General features: G+C 37.1%; 1 protein-coding gene across 1 annotated transcript in view; it reads left to right on the top strand.

The window, feature by feature from the left end:
* Window positions 1-24133, top strand: part of STK3 (serine/threonine kinase 3) — a 130964-nt gene that overhangs the window by 61573 nt on the left and 45258 nt on the right. Inside the window, exons 9-10 of the mRNA XM_082296100.1 lie at window positions 10266-10458; window positions 20861-21036. Coding sequence (XP_082152226.1) covers window positions 10266-10458; window positions 20861-21036 — 369 coding nt within the window. The remainder of the gene's footprint in view (window positions 1-10265; window positions 10459-20860; window positions 21037-24133) is intronic.

Genomic DNA, 24133 nt, shown 5'->3' with positions numbered 1-24133 from the left:
TACTTTTTTTATGTTAGGAAATTTTCCTGTGTGTGACTTGACATGTGGAGTTGATGTTTATGAATTGACTTATTGAATAGTTGATTTCTGAGGAGACTGATTTACTACTGACATAAAAACCTAATGCCTTTACTAGTATGCTTTCATCTATAGTATTGCCTTCTGAGCTAGAGATGTTAAATGCTTGGGCATTGTTGATGTCTTTTGCATTAACCCAAAATTAGGCATGACATCTAATTACTTAGTCTGAGGTTCAGATCACATTGCCAGGCACAGTCCGTGCCAGCTGAGGATGTGGTGTACACCTCCCTCTCCCACTACTGCGTGGAAGGGTGTAAGACAAGTTTGGTTCACCTCAGCTGAAGAAGCATTTAGCAACTCCTCATGGCTCTTGCATGGGTGCAGAAGTCAGAACGTAACACTGCACTCCCCACTCTGCAGCCCCCCACACTCCTTCCCTCCTCACTTCCCCCCATTTAGCATTTAGTGTAAGAGAACCTCAAATCTAGGATTGAGGCAGCAATCTGTTTCTTGTGTTACCACTGTAGTAGCTGGTAATTCTGCCATGTACTCTTGTGGTGCAGTAAAGGAATAGGTTATGAGTAAGACAGCAAGACTGTGCTTGTCACTAAGTATAGAAGATAAGTGCCTCAAATCTGAAAGTAACAGGAATATATTTGATTAGCAGGGCTGAGAAAACAGAATCACAGAGTGGTTGAGGTTGGCAGGTACCTGTGGAGGTCATCTTGTGCAACCCCTCTACTTAAGCAGGGCCACTGAGGTTTGACTGCCCAGGACCATGTCCAGACAGCTTTTGAGTATCTCCAAGGAAGGAAACTCCATGACCTCCCTGTGTAGCTCGTGCTAATGCTTGGTCACCCTCATGGAACAAAAAGTGTTTCCTGATGTGCACAGGAAACCTCCTTGGTTTTTTATATACCCGTTGCCTCTGCTCCTGTCAGTGGGCACCACTGAAAAGAGCCTGACTTCATCCTCTTTGCATCTTCCTTTCAGATATTTGCACATACTGATGATGGCCTCAATGAGCTTTGTCTTATTGAGGCTGAGCAGTCCCAGCTCTCTCAGCCTTTCCTCATGGGAGAGATGTTCCAGTCCCTTGATCATCTTTGTGGCCCTATGTTAACTCTAGCTGGTGTGTCCCTTTCTCTCATACTGAGGAGCCCAGAAGTGGACCCAGCACTCCAGGTGCAGCCTCTGCAGTGTGGAGCAGAGGGGAAGGATCACTCACCTTCCTGCACCTCCTGGCAACTTTGTCTAATGCAGTCCCTAACTTGTCTAATTAGCACTTTGGCTAAAAGGTTAGTTTGCTCTTAAAATTGAGTGCAGTTGTAGTATATGGAAATGCTAAGTCTGTAATTTTTTACTTACAGTAATAGACTTTTAGGGGCTGTAATCATATACCAATGTATGAGCATCAACAAACCCAGAAACAGAAGTCAACCTCTGCTTGAAGAAATTGGTCTTTGATATAAGGCAGGAAGTAAGAGCAGTGGACAGCTCAGTATTTGCATACCTTGTTCATTTCTTTTTGTATATTATGATGTAGAGGAGTTTTAAAGGCCAGCCTTGCAGAGGGCTAGAGACGGCCCTGCCTGTAGTAGCACAGGATGTGAGAAAAGAGTAGAGGTTTGAAAACTTAACCGGTGAGTAATGGAAGAGGCAAACTTGAGGCAGAGCTGACTTCTCTGTACTGAACAGAGTGACAGAATAGGGGAAAGCCATGAAAGTGGGCTTGTGAATGAGACTAGTCAGTTCAGAAAAGAAAGGTAGTAGAAAAATAGAAAGAAGAGCATGACTTCAGCACACTGAGAGACAGAAGGGGAGAAACTGGAAAATGAAGCTTTGTAGTACTCCCTTGAGTGAAGGGATCACTAGATGAGACTTTAAGATGACAAAAGCAGAAGGATGAGAGAATCTGGGTAAAAACTTCAGCAATATGTTCTTTTAGAATGCTTTTATCATCCTTTGTAATATGATGTTGTGTACTCCTTTTTATTTTTCACTGCGGATGCAGACTTCCAGGCTGTAATTGATTAACTAAATTAATGAATAATACCAACCGATGTTTACAGGGGATTTTAAGAGACATGCAAGAATATCTCGTAATGGACAAGAGGATATCCAGGTGCTTCTACTGTAAAGTTTATATTGAAGAATTAAACATTTTCAAAAGTTTCAAAATAAAAAGATTAAGTAAAAGAGGATTTTGGTACCTACTGTAAAAAATAATTTTGTGTATGTTCTTTTATGCGGTTGAGATTTTTTTAGTTCCCTAAGTTTTCACACAGTTTTATGATTCAAGAAAATAATCTGTGATAAGATTTGTAGTTAGGATTAAATATTTAACAGTTGTTAAAACTAGTGGTATTTGGTAACAAGTGTGACTTTTGCTATCAGTAAATGCATGTCCAATAATTTGGTATTGCTTGGTAAGCCCTGAGTGAAAAAAGAAATACTTAGCTTTAATAGAAAAAGTGAGGGTACAAATGATTGAAATGAAGAATATTAATGGTGAAGTGAGGAGGGATTTCCTTGTTGACAAAAACAATTTTTGGAGTGACCTGTGGATATCTTCTGTGTGTCACAATGCAGAACACATTTTGTTCTGGACCAGTTTTAGTAATTGTTTGGTCATAATACAGACATCCTATGTCTTGCAACAGTTTCAGTGCAGTACATCACTGTAAGAAATTCCAGACTGATTTGAGAGATAACACCAGGATCTTGTGTAGTTGCTGTCACCAAATGTTCTGATCAGGCAGTAGTGCAAACCCAGCCAAACTAGGAAACAGCAGTGTAAACTTGGACCAGTACCTAGGGGGTGGCTACAAGAAAACTGGAGAAGGACTTTTTCCGAGGGCATGTAGTATGGGGATGATGGCTTTTAACTGAAAGACGGTAGATTTAGACTGGATATTAGAAGAAAGTATTCGTGGAGAGGATGTGTAACACTAGAACAGGTTGCACAGAGAAGCTGTGGATGGCCCATTCCTTAAGTGTTGTAGGCCAGGTTGGATGGGACTTTGAGCAGCCTGATCTAGGTGAAGGTGTGGTAGGGGAGTTGGAACTAAATGGTCATTAAGGTCCCATCCAATCCAAACCATTCTATGATTCCTTGAAAGTCTTACCATTTTCTTTTTAATTAGAGAAGTTTTCTGTAAGGTGTTTCTTGAATGCATGTTGCTCATACACTGCATAATAGAAAACTCCTGAGCAATATGTAGGTATAAATGGAGCCTGAACTAAGTGGAATTCTGATTTTAGTTTTTTAATCATACTAGGCAGAGGTTAATCAATGGACCCACAAGTTATTAAAGGAAACCAGGATAAAAATCTGGAAGAATAAAATGAAAGCATTAGAATATTTGTTTGTCATTTTAGAAAAAGAAACAATCAATCCCCCAACCTCCCACTTTACTTTGAAATAATGTATAATTTGAAAATAAGCTCAAAGATTGTGTCTTTCATTTAATTTGGAACTTGTTTGTGGAACTTCCAGAGAAAAGAGTAAACCAATTCTTTCTGCGCTTCTGAGTGCTTATTATTTTCCTTTTGGAAAGGGAAAGCAGATGAGTGCCAGCTTGGTATAGTTGGTATACATTTTGGTAGTGGATGAAGTCAGCAGTCCAGCATTCAAGTGTAAAGATAAATAACTCTTGCACATTCCTACTCCTTATGTATCTGTTTCACAGAACTCCATAAGAAATACAGGGCTGCTTGTATGTAGTTTGCATGACTACATGATCCCATAATTCAAATGACAGTACAGGTCTTGATAAATCTGCAGTGATGGCAACAGTCCTAGAAAGAGCTAATGACAGTCCCTATGTTACCTTATGTAGTAGTAGTAGTAGTGACAGTAAATAATGCATCTATTTATTAATATTTTAATATCTATAAATGTTTTTAGATTGTGTGTACTGTTCAGTTGCAAAGTAATAGCCACCTTGCACTTAAATTTTGAAAAATAATACCTCAGGAGTGGATTTCTTCCCAGCCATACCACTGTGAAGTCCTCACTGTAGAAACACAAAAACAGACTTGAACTTCGAGAAATGCATATTTAACAATATCTAAAAGCAAGAGCAAATACTGGTGTTAGTGGTAAGTAGAGTCTACTGATGTTAAAGGTCTCTCATGGGCAGTGAATTAAGTCCATATACTATTGAAAAAGAATGGTTTCAGTTAACCTGTCAGGGGCTTGAATTTATTGATCTAACCCCCAAGAATTTCCTATATAAATTGTGAGCAGTTCTGCTCGTTACTCACTAGTACCTGATTTGGGATCCATCAAAAAGAAAGGTGTAAAATGTTCTAACTGTGAAGTTTCTTATGTTAGGAAACCTGTTTTAACCCTAACAGTTATATTTGAATAAGTTTTTGTACTTTAATACCTTCTTAAAGTCATATATTATATAGTAAGGGGCACTCAAGTTAAAAGTGACTTGCATAACTAGAAGTAGAATGGAGTGGGTGGGTTTGGAGAAATAATCAGATACAAAGTTTTCACAATTACGTACTTAATTTTCAGGGTCAATTCAGGTAGTTGTCCTTCAAGCGAGGAAGAGTCACATCCCTAAAATTGATTGTTTTTCTTTTTCACCACTGTCTGTGAACATTTTATAGCATGAGAAGTTGTCAGTTGTAATGTAAATACTTTTTGCTGTTCAAAACTATGCATTATAAAGCTGTAAATAGATGCCCAGGTTGAATACAGTCTTTATGTCTGTATCCTTCCTGAGAGATAAATAATAAAAAGACATAAATAGTGTGCTCAGAATTAATTTTATGCCTGTTATGAGAGCTGCTCATGTGATGAGAATGCCGTCTGACAAACTGATGTGTTTTGATAGGTGCTGAGGTAGTTGTACAGGTTTTTTTAATTAAGCAAAAATCACAAGTGGTGTGTTCTACAGGAGGTTAATCCCAATATCAAAGTTTAAATGTTAGTTTAGGCATTATGAGACATGACCAATCTCTTCTCATGCATTTTTAGAAGTGTGATGTGAAGTGGATGCTGAGGCTGGGCAGCTGTATTATGGGAATGTAAAGTAACTCGTTGCCTGGCAGCTCACAGAAAACATGTCTAAATATTTGTTTCTGTGGATCTTTAAAGAAATGAGCTAACAAGCAGCTTTCTGTATGTTTTCTTTAACATTTTAATGTCTCTATGATGTGAGAAATGTTTAAGTGTTTTAGAGTATTAAATCAAGAAATTACTACTTCAGTAATCCACTTTTTTTTCCTTGGGCACTTAGTGGTTGACAACTATCAACACCAAACTATCAACACCAAAACCAACTGTCGATAATCGATTGTTCCTATATGTAGGATTATTTATTCATTCATACAAAGGGTTATTTGGTTAATTCTATATTAATTATGAAAATTTGTCATCTGTATTTTGAAACTCTAAGAAATAATTGCTGTATTTATTCCTTTATATTTTTACAATATTTATAGTGTTGTTTTAAAGGAACTAGTGAATCAAATGAGCTATCCTGTATTTTAAATCTGATCCACCATCCTGTACTTTTCTGAAGGTTTTTATATTTGCTTTCATGCTTCTTTCATGTGCTTGCATGTATATGTTATAGCTATATCTATATATATATGTATAATTTTGCATGACAGTGTTAAAGCTTGCTCTTTTCATACCATTCTTTCTTTATGCCAAAGAACACTTGACGTATGTGTTAATTAAATTTGATTGCAGTACTTTAAGTGTCCTGAAGTTAGAAATATAGCATATTGTTAAAATCCACAGCAGCATAGAGCCAGAAACTGGTTTAGAGGAAGAATAAACATGGGGAGGTATGGGCATGCAGCAAGTTGTCGTTACCTGATGCATCAATTACCTGGAGGGAGAAAACACGCTTATGTGCTGTTTTGTGATGGATGTCTATTGAATGTGATGGGATTTGACTGTGTGCTGAAAGTTAAGTTTTTACCTGTTTTACTGATGGGTCTAAGTTTTGTGTGCTCAGTATTAATCATATACTCAGGTTGAAGTTGGCTTTGTACTTAGGAGCTTTTACGAAATCCTTGCACTTGACCAAACGATATTATGTGTTTATGTAGCTACTACAGTGCTTTAAAAAAAGATAGCTGTGACTACAGCTACATTTTTCAAAGGTGATGATGAGGTGTTAATAGTAAATGAAATTATTTTACAGGATACTAAATTTTGCCAGCATGTAAATCTTCCTTTAATGCCTTGCAGCCGAGTTTCCCGTCTTTGCTGCCATCTAGTGTTCTTTTTACATGCCAAACCATAGGTAGAGAGATTTTAAAGGCAACTGCTGCCATATTTGCTTCTTCATATTTGCTTAGTTTTTTATCAGTCTTCGTCCCTATTGGTGTTTAAAATGCAACTGAAAAATCCATTAATCTTTATCACCTTGGCTCATTCACTTCTGTAATGATGTAGGCTCAGGTATGATCTGCAGGGTCAGCTTCTCTGAGAAAACTTCTTGTGTGATGAGATCTTTTATTTTACAAGCATATCATGAAGTCTTGTGTGTGGTTTTTGCTGAAGTCTTTTTGTATTTTCTATCCTGATAATCAAATCTCTATGATTGCATTTTTATGCTTTAAGGGTTGCTTTTGTTAATAATAACTTTTTTTGGAAAATAAGGAGATCCAGAGTTAGTCTTATAGGATTGCAGGTTATTGCTGGTACTTTCCTTGTACTTTACATTATGATGTTATTCAGAGTTTCTGTAGTCTATTGTAAATTCTGTAGCATTTCAAGAGATTTTAGAGTTCTCACTTAGGCGCACCTTCTGTTGCTGTATAGTGGTGTAAGAGATACATACCCCCTCCAAATACAAGGTTGGTGCTTATTACTGGTACACAGGAGAACAGCAGACAGTTTAATTCCAGAATTAGTTGTTTTTATTGTTTGATTCTTGGATCTGTTTTTATAAACAGTATGAGAACATGACACTTCAGCTTTAATACTTCTTATTTTTTTCCTGATTAAAATTGAGATTGTGATTGTTTTTATTTAATCAGTGTGTTTACCTTTTTTAACAACAGATCACAATTTCTACACCAGTATTTATGCACTGTAAAGCATGAATCAGAATTTGTATGAAAGAATCACTTTCATCTCTCGTGTAAATGTGCATTTCCATAACTTGGATCCACTGCATATTTTTATAAAGTTACCTTTCCAGAACCAGTGTATGGGGGATATGCCCAGCCACTGCCCTGGAGGGATGTCTGCTGAGATAAGAGATTTCGCAATCGCCCGCTGGGCATATCCCACAAGTGTAGTCTACTGCCATATTAGCTAAATCTCATATTTGTGAGAAATACTGGAATGACAGTTCTGGAAACAATTTGTGTTAGCTACAAAATTAATTATTCTGGGGCATGCACAGGCCATGAAGAAGTTTTATATTGTTCTGTGTCCGTACATCATTCCTGATATACGGAGAACGCCCATTCATCAAAATTGATGTGTACTTTCCTTTTTGGGACAGCTGTTCTTTTTGTACTAAGGTGGGCTCTTGTGATCCTTAGTCTACTAGATCCTTTAGTACTAGGTACTAAAAGATAACTGTTCTCTTTGCTGAGAGACAGTACTAAGATAAAGGCTTTTGGCACTCTTAGACTGGAAAAATAAATGCTATTCTTTGGACTAAGCCCAGATACTTGATTTGACTGAAGAAATAAAAAATGATTTTTTTTCAGTGAAGCAGAAGTTATGCAAGTGGTAATTCAGGACTCTATTTCATACTTGTTCATATGTTCATAAAGCCATCACTTTTCTCCACTAACTTCTAAAATAAAAGTTTTGAGCTCCAAGAAAGTGTTTGTTTTATTTCCTATTTCAGCTTGGATACGTTTAGGGCTGTATGCACTGCAAGTGGATATTGATATTAATATTAGTCAAGCGAATCTGTAAATCAAATGTAACTATGCCTTAAACTCAGAGATTTGCCTGCTTGTATGTTAGAGATGCCAAATTTGTAGTGGTTAGTGGGTGAAACATCAGTGTGTTGTGAGTCAGTTTTGCGCTGTATTGCAGCACTGAAAGAAACACTTGTAGTTTAACTGTTCTGTCACTTTTAAAATGTGATGCAAAGCTACTTTTTTTTCTGAGTATCCTTTTTAGAAGGGGAAAAATGCAATTCATAGAAAACACTGGGGTTAACAGTAACATTTGGTGGGAGAAAGTAGAGAAAATTAAAGTTGCCACCAGGAGGAGCAGTCCCAGAATATTCTCATTTTTTTTACTGGCACAGTTGCCTAGTGCTGCAGCTGTAAGCTGTCTGTATCTTTGTGAATATCACAGGGTTTTTTAAGGGTAGGGTACTAAATAGAATGCAACTAAAAAAACCCCCCAGAAAGAATCCAAATGAAGAACTCAAGTATTTTTGCAAATTAGAATCTGGACAATAAAGATTCCTTTGACATTTGGAATTTTAATATGTCTGTTTAGGTCTGTATCCTGGCTTCATTATGGTATGCTGTTAGTCAGACTTTCTGTATCAAGATTAAATCTGGTTTTGTATCTCTTAGTTGAGGTGTAATAGAATTATTTTCAGGAGCTGGTGTTACTGCAGACTCAATTCTCCGTATCTGCCTAGACCAACCCTTAGTGAAGCAGGCGCTTGGGTCATGTAGCTGGCTCGTGCATGTGTGTCTGTACGAGAGGCAAATTGTCAGGGAATGAACAGGAAGGAAAGGAATGAGTTCACTGAGAAACACAAAGTGCTGGACCTTGCAGGGATTTGAGTGTAGACTTTATTTTTTCTGTTCCCATTCTGTGTCTGTCTCCTCCAGCCCCTGAACTTACAAGTCTCTTCATAGTTAAACATTTAAAATCTGTAAAGCAATGCAAAGATTTAGGAAAAAGGGGAAATTTTTTCGTGGGTGAAGTAGTGTTTTAATGTTACATGTTACCCTGGATGTATTTAAAAGTCATGTAGATGTGGCATTTAGGGGCATGATTTACTGGTGGACTTGGCAGTGTCAGATTAACAGTTGAATTGATGATTTTAGGGGTCTTTTCCAACCTAAACAGTTCTATGATTCTGTGTAGCAACAACATGTTATTTGTAAGGGGCAAATTAAAAGAAATAAAAGGGTTGTCCAATAGTCTTTTAAACTGTGTAGCTAAAATATTTTGCTAATCAGGGACAGAGTTCATTTATAAAGGAACTCAAATGAAGTTTTGACACAATAGAGGAAATGGATGCATATATGGTTATAAAACTGGTGAAAGTAGTATTTATATTTAAAATGTAACAATTTGATGTACAGTAACTTCACAGTGATAGATATTGTTACTTACATTTAATCAAGAAAAGAGAATGTCTGAGGTTTTTTTCCTTTAGTAATAGATTTTATTCATATAGAAAATGTGTATAGTCAACAGTCCATCACATCACATTACTCCTGAAATGTTGTGATGTTGTGTGTATAATCTAAATTAGATTCTGGAAACCCATGGGATTTCCCATTAGTGTTTTCAAATATTGGTATTCCATATGAATTTCACATTTCATTAACTGGATTGTCATTAGTTCTCTGTTTCAAATTCCTGGCCTGTTACCATTACCGATTCAAAATGCTACTGTCTATCTTCTTGATATTATATCCCCCACACTTAGTGGGTAAGTATGTGCTCAAGGGCTATTTTTATGTGTAGTATTAACAAGTTATTGACTCAGGTTTGTAACAAAGGTTTTAAAATGGAAGTAAACACTTGAAGTAAGTCAAGTTGACTTTTTGTTTCTGAGGGGTACTTTACAAATTCTGTTGGAAGATTGTTTAGTAGCTAAATTGAACATGAGCCTGTCATCAGGGTCCTGTATGTAATGTCAGATGCTGGGCATGATGCAAAGTTAAGGGTGGTCAGCACCCATGGTGACAGTCCCTTACAAAACAGCAAAATCACTTTCTGTAAATTGTGTTAGTGGTTTTTGGAACCCAGAGAGATAAAGTGGGTCATGAAAATCACAGAGATAACTCAAAACTGGATGTTAATGCAAAGTGAGTGGCTGGGCCACGTTTTATTTACCCTGCCATGCATCTGTGAGAAAGAAGAGTTTTTATTTTTCTTTATATGGAAGATTTTTTTATTTTGTGATTTCTTTTAAAGTTTTAAACCTGGAAGTCCAGCAGTACAGCTCGGTCACGTAAAGATAAAAACTAATCAATAAGTGATTGCATCTTACCTTTATTTTCTTTTAATGATCTGCTGCCTTCTGGCAAATGTTTCCCCATAGGATGAAGATGAGTTGGACTCTCACACCATGGTGAAGACCAATTCAGAGAGCGCTGGTACCATGAGAGCCACCAGTACGATGAGTGAAGGCGCTCAGACAATGATTGAACACAACAGCACCATGTTAGAGTCAGACTTGGGGACCATGGTAATAAACAGTGATGACGATGAAGAGGAAGACGGGACCATGAAACGTATGTTGTTCATTTGCTTTCTTCTAATAATGTAGTATGTTTTCTCGTGCTGCATGACAGTGCTGTATCATGAATGGCTTTTAAGTTTCAAGTTCTGTGGTTAAAACAGGGGGAGAGGGGTATTTGTGTCTCTAAGCACTCTATAATTTGTAGAGAAAAATTTGACTATAGTGGGAGATTCAAAGCAGAAGTCTGGTTTTGGTGTTTAACTAAGTTTCTCTAGAGGACTCTCAAACTGTCATTCTATGAATTGTCCCTTTTACTGCTTGTCTCTTTGTCTCCTGTCCCACATACATTTGGACCAGTTCCTTGGAGCTAAACTGGTGTGATTATGCTGTTTCAATGTCAGTGGTCCTGGGAACATATTGTGACTCTCTTTGGGGTCAGCAATCAGTAATATATTTTGCTGCAAAATTGTTTTGTAAATCATGATCACCTAGCAGTTCTGTATTTTTTAAGCAAATAATTATTTGGACATTTTTTGGAATGTAATTCAACAATGGTTGATTTAAGGCCATGATCCAAAGATTACTGAAACCTAAGTAAAAAGTTCTAATTGATTTTGGCAGCATGTGAGGGAGTATGTAACAAAGAGAAAAAAAGTTGTGGATGTTTTTATGTATAAAATTATAACTTATACTGAAATATCCATAAATATACATTTTAAAAATAGTTAATTTGCATACTTATTTACTGATACACTCATTGTTTGGCTGAAGACTACTGCAGATTGAGGTTCATAAATTTTAATAGAATTAGTTGCTTAAATAGGCAGCATCAATAGATGACTCTAACTCAGGCTGTAGCTGCCTGATTTCATGAGGCACAATGCAGTGTTTAACTCCAGGCATTTGGGGGGGGGTGGGGTGTGGGGAGCTGTGTGTGTGTGTGTAATATAGAGAGCTAATATCTCAAGAGTGGAAATCAGTGCCAAATAAATAACTTTGTAGAGTGTTTTGTAGTAAATACAAAGCTGCCTTTGTGTTTGCATACAGATACCTGATGTAATTTGCTCAAGATAAATTGGAAGTGCAAAGCAGATACTTTTTTTTGTGTACAGGAAGTTGGAAGGAAAAAGGCGTTTTGTAGATTTTGTTTGGCTTTTTTGTGGTTTGTTTTGGGTTTTATTTTGCTTTTCCTTTAGAGTTCTCAGTAATAAGATTGCTGTTGACAGTGATTAGTTTAAGTATGATGATTCACCTCCAGATTCAGTATGTGCTTTAATTTGTCTTTATGTTGAAACAGAATACTTGCCTGTTAGACCATGAGGCTAATGGAAGGTTAGTACAAGTGATCTCAAACCCATCAGTTTCTACAAACTAAGGACAAGCTGAGTGATTATAAAAAAAAAAAAAAAAAAAAAGGGAAAGATAGTATGAAAAAATTTAGAATAAATTCTTAGGGTGGAAGTATTATGAATTAGGATTTAGTGCAGCTTCTATGCAGCCTGACAAATCACTTCAGTCTTTTTAAGTAAGTTCTGTATAAGTAGTATACCAAATTGCACCACATTATCCATGTAGTTTTTTATATGTGCTGAGAGGAAATACCTGCTACTATGCCAAACAGATCAAAAGAGTGGCATTAGGTTTGCACTGCACTCTCTTATTCCGTGTCTTACTTGTCTGCTGGGGACACTGCTTTTAAAATGTACTGTTGTTTTCAATTTTTATTAATTCCCGTAATGATCTTTAGTTAGAAAGGGAATTGCCATTCTACACCTTGACATTTGGTCAGTATATGTCTTAATCCCATTCTTCTTTCTTCTCAAACAAGAATGATCTTTGGGACAGGTGATAGGTTTCCTTCCCCTCCTTCCTCTCCCACACATGACTGTCTTGAGCCCTGTAACTGCAGCAAAGCAAAGCCAGCAAATTGGAGGTAGTTTGCCTCATGACAAGTGATGGTTTAATCATTCTGCTGTTAGGCCACAGGTTTGGTTTCAGCACTTTCTTGCTAAAATTTCTTGTATTTTGCATTAGGCACCCATTATTTGCATTTTTTACATTAAAAACTAGAAATAAGTCAAGAACAGGACCTCTACATCTCTCAGCTAAAAAGAAGTATTAATCATGTCCACTGTAGCTGGTTCTCTGGTTTTTGTGATTGTTGTGCTATTGGCTGAAACAGGAGCAATAGCAAGTTTCCTAAATAAATGTCACCAGGAAGGGACATAAAAATCCTTGCTGTCTCTGAAAGGCAGACACAGATTTTGTGCTTCGTTGTACTCGACAAAGGCACAAGATTTTGGAGATTGGTTGCTTTTTCCAATGTACCTTTATAGGCAAAGTAGGCACTTTCTGGATGTTTGTGTGATTTGATTGTAATAAATCAGAATGAGTATCTTAGAAGTGCTCTTTGATACTGCTGAATAACAGAACATTGTAAGCAAGAAGCTTGGAGAAATAAACTTAGTAAACTAGGGAAGAAGGATTTCATTTCCTTCCTAGAGACACAAAATATTTATGACAAACTTTTTATTTAATTGCTGTTGTGTTTAGTTTCATGTTTTGTTTCCTTCTGCCTTTTGTTTCCCTGCTCAAGGACAAAATAAGAAACAATAATATGTTTTTATTTATAAGTACCCATGCTTAGAGGCCTCTGGGAGCCATGACAGAAAATAACCAAAACCATATTTTTTTCACTAATAGGGAATTGTGCCCAGATAAAATTGGGATCTGGAACAAAAAGAGGCCTGTCTTCCTACCCCAACATACAATATACAGTCTAGTAATAAACAACATTTATGCTGTCTTGCTTGGTATGCCTGTGCATGTTCTTACCAAAGACTCTGTGGTATGTACCTGGAAGAAGGAAAGAAAATGAAGAACACAGAGAGTTGGGAGTAACTTAACCTTATGAGGTTTAGTGCAGAGTAGAGGAAAGAGTGAGAATGGTGGAAATGTTACTTCTTTTGTTCAGTTGCCTGGGTTTTACTTATTTTTGTGTAGAAGATTTTTCATATGTCAGTGGAGAGACTAGTGTTCAGAACAGCTTCCTCACATTCCCCTTGTGGTTTTCCGCAAGGCTTAGTGTTAGGGCTTTCTGGTGCACCAGGAGTACTTATGCTTGTTCTCTTTTCTCCTTTTCAGTAACATTCCCCCTGATTGTCTTTTTTGCCCTGTTAAATTTATAGTTGGCATCTGCTTTGGGCTGGAAAACTAGTTGTCTCTTAGTGCAGTTTAACTAACTAACTGTTGCTTCAGACTTTGGTGAAGCTTCTGGATAGTTTGTGGTTGGTAATGAATGTATTAAAATTAGAGGACAGAGAACGAATGAGGTGGCATTTGACAACTAGAATGTAGAAAAGTAATCAGGTTTTTGTTACTTTTTGCCCTATAAGACATGAACATTTTAGGTTTAGTCAGTATAATTCTTAAACACATTCTTCCTTCTAAACAAACAAGAATATAATCTTTGGGACAGCAGGTTTCCTTCCCTGGCGTCCCCCCCCCCCCCCCCCCCCCCCCCCCAGGTGACTGTCTTGAGCAGCATAACTCCAGCACAATTGGCAAACTGGAGGTAGCCTGAAGCAAGTGATGGTTTAATCATTCAGCTGTCAGGCAGCAGGTTTGGTTCCAGCACTTACTTGCTCAACTTTCTTATCTTATTGTATAATGGTAGTTTTGGTAATAGTGGGACATGCACCATGCTGTAGAACCTACATGTTGATAGAAGAATTCATGAGTTGGTTTATTCATTATTTTTTAGTGATTTCAGCATCCAGGGTAAGGGATTGTTTGATACTGTAAGTCAGTCTCCCCTGTGATATGACGTGTATGCTTGAATAGCTTTGGAGTGGTGCTTCAAAACTCTTAGAAAGGCCTAAATCCTACAGCTGGTTTTTCAGCTGAAAAGCAAAAGCTGGTGACATGTTTTATAACAATTTATGACCTAATTCCAGAAATTCCTAATTAAGGAAACTTAATTATGGGCTGGTTTCAGTGGTGCTGTAAGCCTGGGCATTGATGCTTCATGGATGTATTTTCAGTCAAATGTGTTTACTGTGCCCCGATAGGATGGTTTGCTTGGTGCCGTACATGGGTGTACTAGTGCTTTACTCCTGTGTATGTATGTATAAAGAGGTGATAGATGTTTACAGGTCCTCAAATGGTTCTCAAGACATTTTCTGTGGTTGGTAATAAAGTTGTTCATTTATATCACTAGTAGTAGTATATTTTAAAAGTGGGGATTTTTTTTTTTTTATAATGTTGTTAGCAATTCTGCTTTTGAGAGCTGTTGCAAAATGCTAGTTTAATGCGTATTTTCTTTGTTTTGCTAAAAACAGAAATAAAGTGTCATTCGGCTGGAATGGACTAATGGGAGGTGTTTGAACAATGCTCTCAGGCACATGGTGTGATTCTTGGAGTGTCCTGTGCAGTGCCAGGAGTTGGTCTTGATCATCCTGATGGTCCTTTCCAACTCAGCATATTCCATGATTGTAATAGTAATATCATTGAATATTTTTTTTCTTTTTCTCAGAGAGTGGGGAAAAAAAAGAACAAAAATTATTAAACCAGTTTTACAAGTCTTACTCTTAAGAAGCAAAGCAATGTTTTGTGCTGGAAACTTTTTCCCATTAAAAATTGTAACTTGGGGTCATAGTCCTTCAAAAAGTCTCTGAAAGCTTCAGCTAGTTGAAAATTATGTGGATTTTCCATTTAAATGCTAGTTGCAATTATTTCTGGTAAATAGGTGTGTCATGCAACAAGCAAAAGCCCTAATGAGGCCTAAACTGAATGAAGACTTGGGTGTTATAAGTCACTGTGATACAAAAACTGTGAACTCAGTAACCACTTTGTTCCACAGCTCTCAATAGTCAAACATTTCTTAGATTTGTCCTGTGGTAGACTCCCAGCCGCTCTGGCCTGCCTTACTGGTGCTACTGTTACTACTGCTGCTTCCTTGTGGTTCCCAGTAGCCTGGCCTCTGATTCTCTGAGATGGTTGCCTAGTAGGCATGCGTTAGCAGCAGAACTTTCCCACTCATAAAATACAGTCACAATTCCTGCTTAACATATGGCTGAAGGAGGTGGCTGTGGCAGCTTTCTATGTGGTAGTTCACTGTTAGATGCATTTGCCTGGAGACTGAGGTCAAAATTCTAGGCTCCTGTCTCCCATTTCCCAGAATTACTGCCGCTGTGTTGTAGGGCACCTTGTGGGGGGAGAGAGTAGTGGTAGGAATGTATGGAATACAAAACCCAAGCAGTATGTGATTTTGTATAAGCTCTGGTAGCCTTTGTAGTAGGGTGAGAGCACATAGGTAGGTATAGGTCTAAAGAAGGCTGAAAGACGATTGCTTTACAGGTTCTGACTCTAACAGTGCCAAAGCAGTGTATTCTGAGGGAATAAAAATACTGACAGGATGTTCACAGAAGCACTTCAGAGCAAGGAGAACCAGATCCCTAACTTCACCAAGCGGCTGAAAATGCTCCTCAGTTGAGTGGTAGATGGAGATCCACAGAATGTGGAAGGCTGTGGAAGCTCATGGCTTTCGGCAAAAGGAAGAAAGCTTTCCTCTGTAGATATGCAGCTGCAGAAGAGGTCCAGTGTCCTGGTAGTAACAGAGTGAGAGAAGGACTTACAGTCTTTCCACAGGAAATTGTAGTGGGAGTCTCCCTTCTGTAGGAGATGGTCATCCTCATCTGCTGACCTTACTTGTTAACTAACAGCAGAACTTGTAAATTGATTTAAAATCAATTTTATAGTAATACAATACTTTCCTGTTGGAAATGCTTCACTACAAAATAATTTTTCATGGTGGATGACATCAGTTGAATTTTACCAAAATATGCATTAGAATGAAGTGTGCATCCTCCTTATTTTGAAATGTATGTTGAGAAATGTGTGTTTGTGATATGTTTTTGAAACAGTGTCATAGAGTTGGTGTTGTGTTATGTCGTTGCCTCATTCATTTTATTCAGCATACTTTTTGGGAGACACATAACTATTTGGGGACATCCCTATTGGCTGTGTTCCTATCAGAGGTATTGCTGAGGTAGAATGTGTTTTCAGCATCAATGGTGCTCTCTGTGTTTTATGGCTTGCCAGCAGTTTCTGACTGTTGTTTTATTATGGCTTTTTTTCCAAAGCTGTCTTTGCAGTAGGCAAGTGTAGGGGTGATAGGAGACAGATATTCTTAAATATTGAAACTGTGGAAAACATTTTTAAACATGATCATTGCTTATTGAAAAACAAATAATTAGAAGAACTGAAAAATCCAATTCCTTCTAGAATGGAACAGGCTATTGCACAGTAGGTTTTTGGTGCAAGTGTGGAGTGATACTGACTGTGCTATAGATTTTTTGTGGCAAATGTAACTTACTGAATAGAGGAGTGAGTTAATTGTCCTTAAGGGAATCTCTATGTATTATACATCTAATTTTCTTGGTTTTTGAAAGATGGTTGAGAAGATAATGTTACTCTGTTGTTCATGAAAGTTAGAAAAAGTACTTTCAGACCAAATAGTCTCACTAAAAAAAAAGGTGTAACCTATATCAGTTTGCTATGGCATAGACCCTGAGTGTTTTATAAAGTAAATACAAAAGAGATAGGAGCTTTCACATGGCCTTTAGACTGGTAGATGTCAACCCATTCCTATGAAGCACTAACTGAACCTGTTAAGTTAGCTAGAGATCTAAATAGTGTCTCTTTTAAAATTTAATTATTTATAAAAATAAAATAAAATCTTAAAAATAAATTTCTAAATAAATCCTTTGGGATTTTTTGCATTGGAGGAAGAAACCAAAAGAGAAGTTGAAATATCTCTGGTCCCATAATTTTGCAGTTGTATTTCTGATTTTGTGTGTGAGTTTTTATATTTGCAGTGAAGGTAAGCAGCTCTTGCTGTTTTAATTGGGTTAACTGACTGTATGCTAAATTGAAATCAGAAGTGAATTCTAAATTCTTATTTATCAAGACAAATAAAAGAAGTTCTCAAAGTAAAAAATAAATGTTCTTTGCTTACCTTGGATTAATTTCAGTCCTGTTGACTCAATTTCCATAATTTGCATTTGATAGCAAGGAATTTACAGGGGTTGGTTTGTTTTATGTGTGTGTAGGTAGTCTTCTATTACATGTATAAGGAAGATATTTATAAATAGTTTCAAAACTTACAAGAAGTGCTTGGAAAATCTTCAGTATTGCCTGATACATGAGAGGACGGAGACTGCCTTACCTGTAATGGGCCAACATTTTGGTACTTAGGGTTTTGAATAGAGACACTGGTAATCTTTTTGTTTATAGCTATGTCTCAGGGATGAAACTTAAGTACAGCCATCACAGCAGAAGAAAAAATTGGTTGTGAAAGGCCAGCAATGTGGTGTCCTATCTTTTTGGTACAAATAGTTTGGGCAGCAGTCACCAAGTAATGAGAAGTTTGTACTAAGAAAATGCATAGTGTTTTTTGGTTTTAATTCTACCTCCTTCATACTACTATGTTCTTTTGGATCTGTTTTGTAAATGTGTGCTTTTCTAAAATTTAGATTCTTCCATTTTTCTTCTGCTCTACTCTGCTCTCATGAGACCCCATCTGTAATACTGTGTTCAGCCCTAGGACCCCCAAAACAAGGACGTGGAGCTGTTGGAGCAAATCCAGGGGAGGACCATGAAAGTGGTCAGAGGGGTGGAGCACCTCTGATAGGAAAACTGGCTGAGACATTTGGGGTTGTTCAGCCTGGAGAAGAGAATGTTCCAGGGAGACCTTGTAGGACCTTGCAGTACCCAACGGGGAGCCTACAGGAGAGCTGGAGGAGGACTTTTGACAATGGCCTGTAGTGATAGGACAAGGTGTAATGGCTTTAAACTGAAAGAGGGCAGGTTTAGAGTAGATATTGGGAAGAAATTATTTACTCTGAGAGTGTTAAAATACTGGAACAAATTGCCCAGAGAACCTGTGGATGCAGCATCCCTTGAAGTGTTCAAGGACAGGTTGGATGGGAGTTTGAGAAACTTGGTCTAGTGGAAGGTGTCCCTGCCCTTGGACAGGGAGTTGGTGTTAGATGGTTTTTAAAGGTCCCTTCCAACTCAGCCCATTCTATGACTATGGTTTTTGCCCTTTAGTGCTCTTTTCTGCTGGTTACTTCTCATCCCTTCCTCAGTCCCAGGTTCAAGAGATCAAGAAATCTCCTTCAAGGGATCTTGAGTTCAGTGGGGGCAAACTTGGGAGATTCTGGAGAAGAGGTGTCCGCTGTCCGGTCAGTTAAATTCAACTTGGAGTTTAGTTCACGGAATTGCTAGGTCACAGTTGTTACTAATTAAAAGATGGTGAGTAGAGATAACTGATCAGGGATTAGAAAAAAATATATGAAAAAGAGTGGCAAAAACTGAGAGAAAAAACAGCTAAAAAATGTGAGGAAAAGAAGGTGTGTATGGAAATAGCAGATCGAATGAAGGAACCATTGTGGAATTGAAGGAAAGCAGCTGAAGTCAAAGTCACTAAAGCTTAGAGCATGACAATAGAAAACATGCATTAAAAAATGCCAGAAGAAATCTTACTAGAACAGAAAAATTTAAGAAAAGCAGAAAGAAAAGAAGCAATAAATCAACATACAGTCTTTGCTTCTATCAAGAATAGTGTGGCCAGCAGGTCCAGGGCAGTGAGCCCTGGGTACTGAGTCCTGGGGAGGCCACACCTTAAATCCTGTGGTCAGTTTTGTGCCCCTCACTACAAGAAAGACATTGGGGTGCTGGAGCATGTCCAGAGAAGGGTAACGGAGCTGGTGAAGGGTCTGGAGCACAAATCCTGTGAGGAGCTGGGGTTGTTTAGCCTGGAGAAAAGGAGGCTCGGGGGTGATCATAGCACTCTACAAATCCCTGAAAGGAGGTTTAGCCAGGTGGGGGTTGGTCTTTTCTGCCATGTCTCAAGTAAAAGGATGAGAGAAAATGGCCTTAAGTTTTCCAGGGAAGGTTCGAATTAGGTATTTGATTTTTTTTTTTTTCCACAGAAAAAGTGAGTAAGCATTGGAATGGGCTGCCCAGGGAGGTGGTGGGGGTGACATCTTTTGAATGTCTGGAAGTGTCAAGAATTGTCTGGATGTGGCACTTGGGGTATGGTTGTGGTGATTATCATGTTTCTGGGTCAGTGGCTGGACTAGATGATCTTGAATGTCTCTTCTGGCCGTGATGATTCTGTGAAAAGATGGCAGTACAAAAATAAACATTAATGAAAAAATAGGCTGCTATTAGTCATGCAGCAAAATTAGAATGAATTAAAAAATCTTTAGACAAAGGGGATGGGAAGAGATGATGAAATAAGAGGTGAAAGAGAGGGGAAAAACCCACTTAGTGAATGAATAAAAACAAGTATAAAGCCAGATAAGGAGATTAGCAAGTCCTAGTGATCATGTTAAACACAAGCTGAAAAGATAGTTTCAGTTTACCTTTTCACTTGTTGAAACAAGTGTATCAAGTAAAAATTCCTATTGCTTTGTTATGTTTGCAATTTAAATGTATAGTTTTGTCTGGTTTTTAGTGTTAGGTTTTTTCCCCCCCCCGTCTTAGTTATTTCTCATCCTATTTCATATTTTATTTGTGGAAATACATTTCATATATCTTCGTGTCAAATGTGTTACACTTCCAGTAAGTATGTTTCATGTGTCAATGCTATGCAGAATATAGTCTCTGAGGTAACAGTTATGTTTGTTTATTGTGCTATTTAGTAATGAATTTGCTTTGAAATCCCACAAATGAAAACAAATTTCAGTCATTTAGGACTGAAGATTTTTTTTTTTTTACTTTTTGTTTTGTGAAAAGCATAAAAGAGCAGGAGTTCATGCTGATCTCGATCTGCTTCATAAAGCTTTTGCAGCTGTTAGATGATGACAAAAATCCCCCAGGGTTTCTACACTATGGAGACAGGGTGCTTTGCAACCATCTGTAGAGGGTGATCCTGTAATTTTATGGGAATCTTCATTGGTAATGAATTGAATTAAGCAGCATCTAGACACAATTTGTGTACTTGCATTTTGCAAGTTCTTTTTCTAAATAATTATTAAATCGCACCTTTAGTGAAACTCTGTTGCTTTCCTGCAAGTACCTGTGGACCAGGCCTTGAAGTTAGGTGCATTCAGCGCCCAAAGGGATGCTTAGCACCTCATGTTATTCAGTCTCTGTAACAACAAATTGATGCTGCATGAAGTAACTTCTAATATTATTTGTGTGTGCAACTCTGAAATGTCTTGAACATTTCTCCACGTTGTGTCTTGCTACAAAAATATCATCCTTTGACTATGAGCTTTTATGCCAAAGACCCGCAGGGGACAAACAGAGGCTTGCATCACATGCAGATGACTGTATTAGTTTCTGCAAACCCCAGGAAAATTAATTAGTGAAGTTTATAGTGCATTAATTCTTTAATATTTGAATAGTTTTTACCTTTTTTTTTTTGTTTTCTTTCAACTAAGGAAATGCTACTTCACCGCAAGTTCAAAGACCTTCTTTCATGGACTACTTTGATAAACAAGATTCCAAGAATAAAAGCCCTGAAAACTGTAATCAGAACATGCATGAACCTTACCACATATCCAAAAACGTTTTCCCTGATAACTGGAAAGTCCCTCAAGATGGAGACTTCGATTTCGTAAGTACTTTTTTATTGTTTAATCTCTTGCATGCAGTTTATTTTATATATGCCAAAAATAGTTAATCCCGTTCTATAACTGTATTAATACAAGTAAAATAAGTAAACTTTCAAGAATACTGTCCAAATATCTAATCTTTGTGCCTCATCCTGGTTGCTGAAATAAGTACACCTGATAAACACAGGACTTTTTTAATGAGGAGTGGTGTATGACAGTATATACATTACTTTGTAATGACTCTTTTTAAAAATTTTTTTTGGTTCCTTAAAATTTATGTGCTATGGCAACTTTAAAATTTGACACAATTCTGTTTAAAAAAAAAAATTAAATTGCTACAGACATGGAATATTGTTGTCATGTTTGCTGTGTATCCCAGTAAAATGATAAGCATTTTAAACTGGATTGGAGCCATTTAATCAATCTCCTTGGAGATGTTTAAGACCACCTACTGTTTTGCACAAGTCACCTTCTTGGTACTATTCCAATAGCACACATCTCTTTACATAGAACTATTCCACCTAACACAAATTCATCTATTTTAGGGTGGAGTTTTTGCCCTCCAACATATGTGTAGAATATTTCATTTTGCCTATGTTGCAAATTGTAACAGGGTCAAAAAGAAAATGTTCCTAAGTTATAGGTTGCACTTAAAATGAAATATATAATTACTGATTAGAGACTGGTAAGTAATTATACCTGGTTTTCACCTTTGCTATTTTTTAACATTTCAATGAAATTTTTGTTTATCTGTTTTGCATGAAATGTTCTTAACTACAGTGCAGTAGCTAAATATGATCACATGGTGCCTTTTTGAAGCACACTTGAGGTTTGAAGAGAATTGTTGTGTTTAATTTTAGGTGACAGCTGTAGGTGTGGAATTTTCTTTCCAGTTTTCACTTACAGCATTTCTACTTAAAGCTGACTCTTAAATTTAAGCTACTGAGGTAAAGCCAGTTAAATGGCATAGTACAAGCTGTTGCTGCTGAAGAGTTTTGATTTAGTTGGATTTTGGTTTGGGTGGAGTTTTTTTAGGCTTTTTTTTTTTTTTTCCTATGAAATGCAGTCATCATCATCTTGGTGATTGACTAACAAAATAGTTGCACTATTCATTGGAAAATAACTGGCCATTGTTTCAGTGGGTTTATTATAGTGGCAATAAAACTGCCTTTAGAACAATTTTAAATTCATCCTATCTTTTCCATTACTTGTGAAGAAATGCAGGCAAAAATTATTTTTTTTGTAAATGCCAAGATGCTGATTGTGTGAGTACCTATTCATGAATAATTCACACATGGATAATCACGTGGAATTTGTTGACATTGCTTGTACAATGAAGTAGTCTTCTTGAAATAGGAATTTGTCCTAGAACAAAACCCAAGGAGTTCTGATCTTCAGAAACTGCTCTGTTTTGTAGGCAAACCTTCCTAGTGATGTTAGACTGGCAAGTACAGACTTCAGAATCCTAGAATGGCTTGGGTTGGAAGGGACCTTTAGAAGTCATCTAGTCCAGCTTTCCTGCTGTGGGCAGGATCATCTTTCACTAGCTGTTTAAGGCTGTGACCTTTAAAACTTCCAATTTTGGGGCATCCACAGCTTGTCTGGGCAATCTGTTCCTGAGTCTCATGGAATTCACGTGATGTGCAGTTTGTCCTTGGCCTCCTGAGAAGGCAGTGTTGTGAGGCTTGTTGCTACAAAATTATTCTGATTGAAAACCAAGTAGGATTTTTTAAAAAGTGAATAACTACTTGTATGGGCTCTGTGTGTGATGGTATTTTGTTTTAAACATGATGAAGAGATAAGCCATCCTAAGAAAGAGTTTAGGAAGGTGCTTCAGTAGTGGATGTACTGCTTCAGAATAGTCCACTCAAAAATACGTTTCAGTAAAGCGCCTGGTACCAGCCGATGTTGTACAGGATGTGGGTTTTAAACTGCCAGCTGATTTGAACCACTGGCAATTATTATTTATTGATATATCCTAGAAGCACTTGTATTTATATTTTAGACAGTGAGTGGCAGTATTGGCAAGTGGCCTGCAAGAGACTTTCTCAAAGGATAAATGAGTGGGCAGCATGCATAATATATTGTCTGTTCTTTGTGAGATCAACATTAATGTTTTCAGTTGCTGACATGAAGTCTTTAAATAATTCATAAAAGGGATAAATGATGGAAACTTTTTGTACTAAATAATTCCATGCTATTTTATTTGGAATTAGCCTCAATGGGATCTAAAAAGGTATCCAAACTGTAAATGATGACAGTCATAATTTTATTTGAAGAGGGGATTGATACACTAGAACTAAAATATAAATGATCAAAATTCAACTTAATACTAGTATACTAATAGTACTCCAGCTTTCTGTGTAAAAGAGGAAGGATGCTCTGTAAGCCAGAAGTCACCAAACTCATTTGCTGAATGAAACCATTTTTTCTTACCTTTGTAAGCCAAACACACCATGGCAGTTCTGGCAGCCAGTGAGCACATCACTTGTGAGCCAGGGTGAATGACAGGGTCATGCTAAGAAGAAATATTTAAGTGTATTAGATGGAAAGCCCTAGAAATATATTAGTGTATATAACATGTATATCATGTTAAAGCATGAACTAGGAAGTAGCAATGCTACTGAGGTGGGAAAGAGAAGGGAAAAGAAAGTAAAACCAAACCTTATAAATCCCTGCTACTGATTAGTTTGCTTATTTCTGTATATTTTAAGGTGAAACATGCAGAACTGGGAACTAATTCTTGTGGCCAAATAGTATATTTGCTTTAGGTCACAATGATATTTTATCCTGTTCTTAGTCTATCGTACTGTTTGATAAAACATAGTTATTTTATTTGTTGAAATGTACAAATACATGTAATGTGCATAGAGCAGTTACATACTTGCTGATGTTTTTAATAATGTAAATAAATGATATAGGAAACTGTTCTCATAATGTGGATAAACAAACTTATAAAGTAAGGCAAATGAACTTAGCGCTAGGTCTGTTTTGGAAGTTTTGGTGTGAGCATAGTTTTCTGCCCTGATATAAATGTTTTAAAAACTACTTGCCAACACAAATATAACTAGAAGACTTTCCTAAGAAAATAACATGCTT

This window comes from Coloeus monedula, assembly GCF_965178545.1.
Source record: "Coloeus monedula genome assembly, chromosome: 1".
Taxonomy (NCBI): Eukaryota; Metazoa; Chordata; class Aves; order Passeriformes; family Corvidae; genus Coloeus; species Coloeus monedula.
This window is presented reverse-complemented; position numbering and strand designations above follow the sequence as displayed.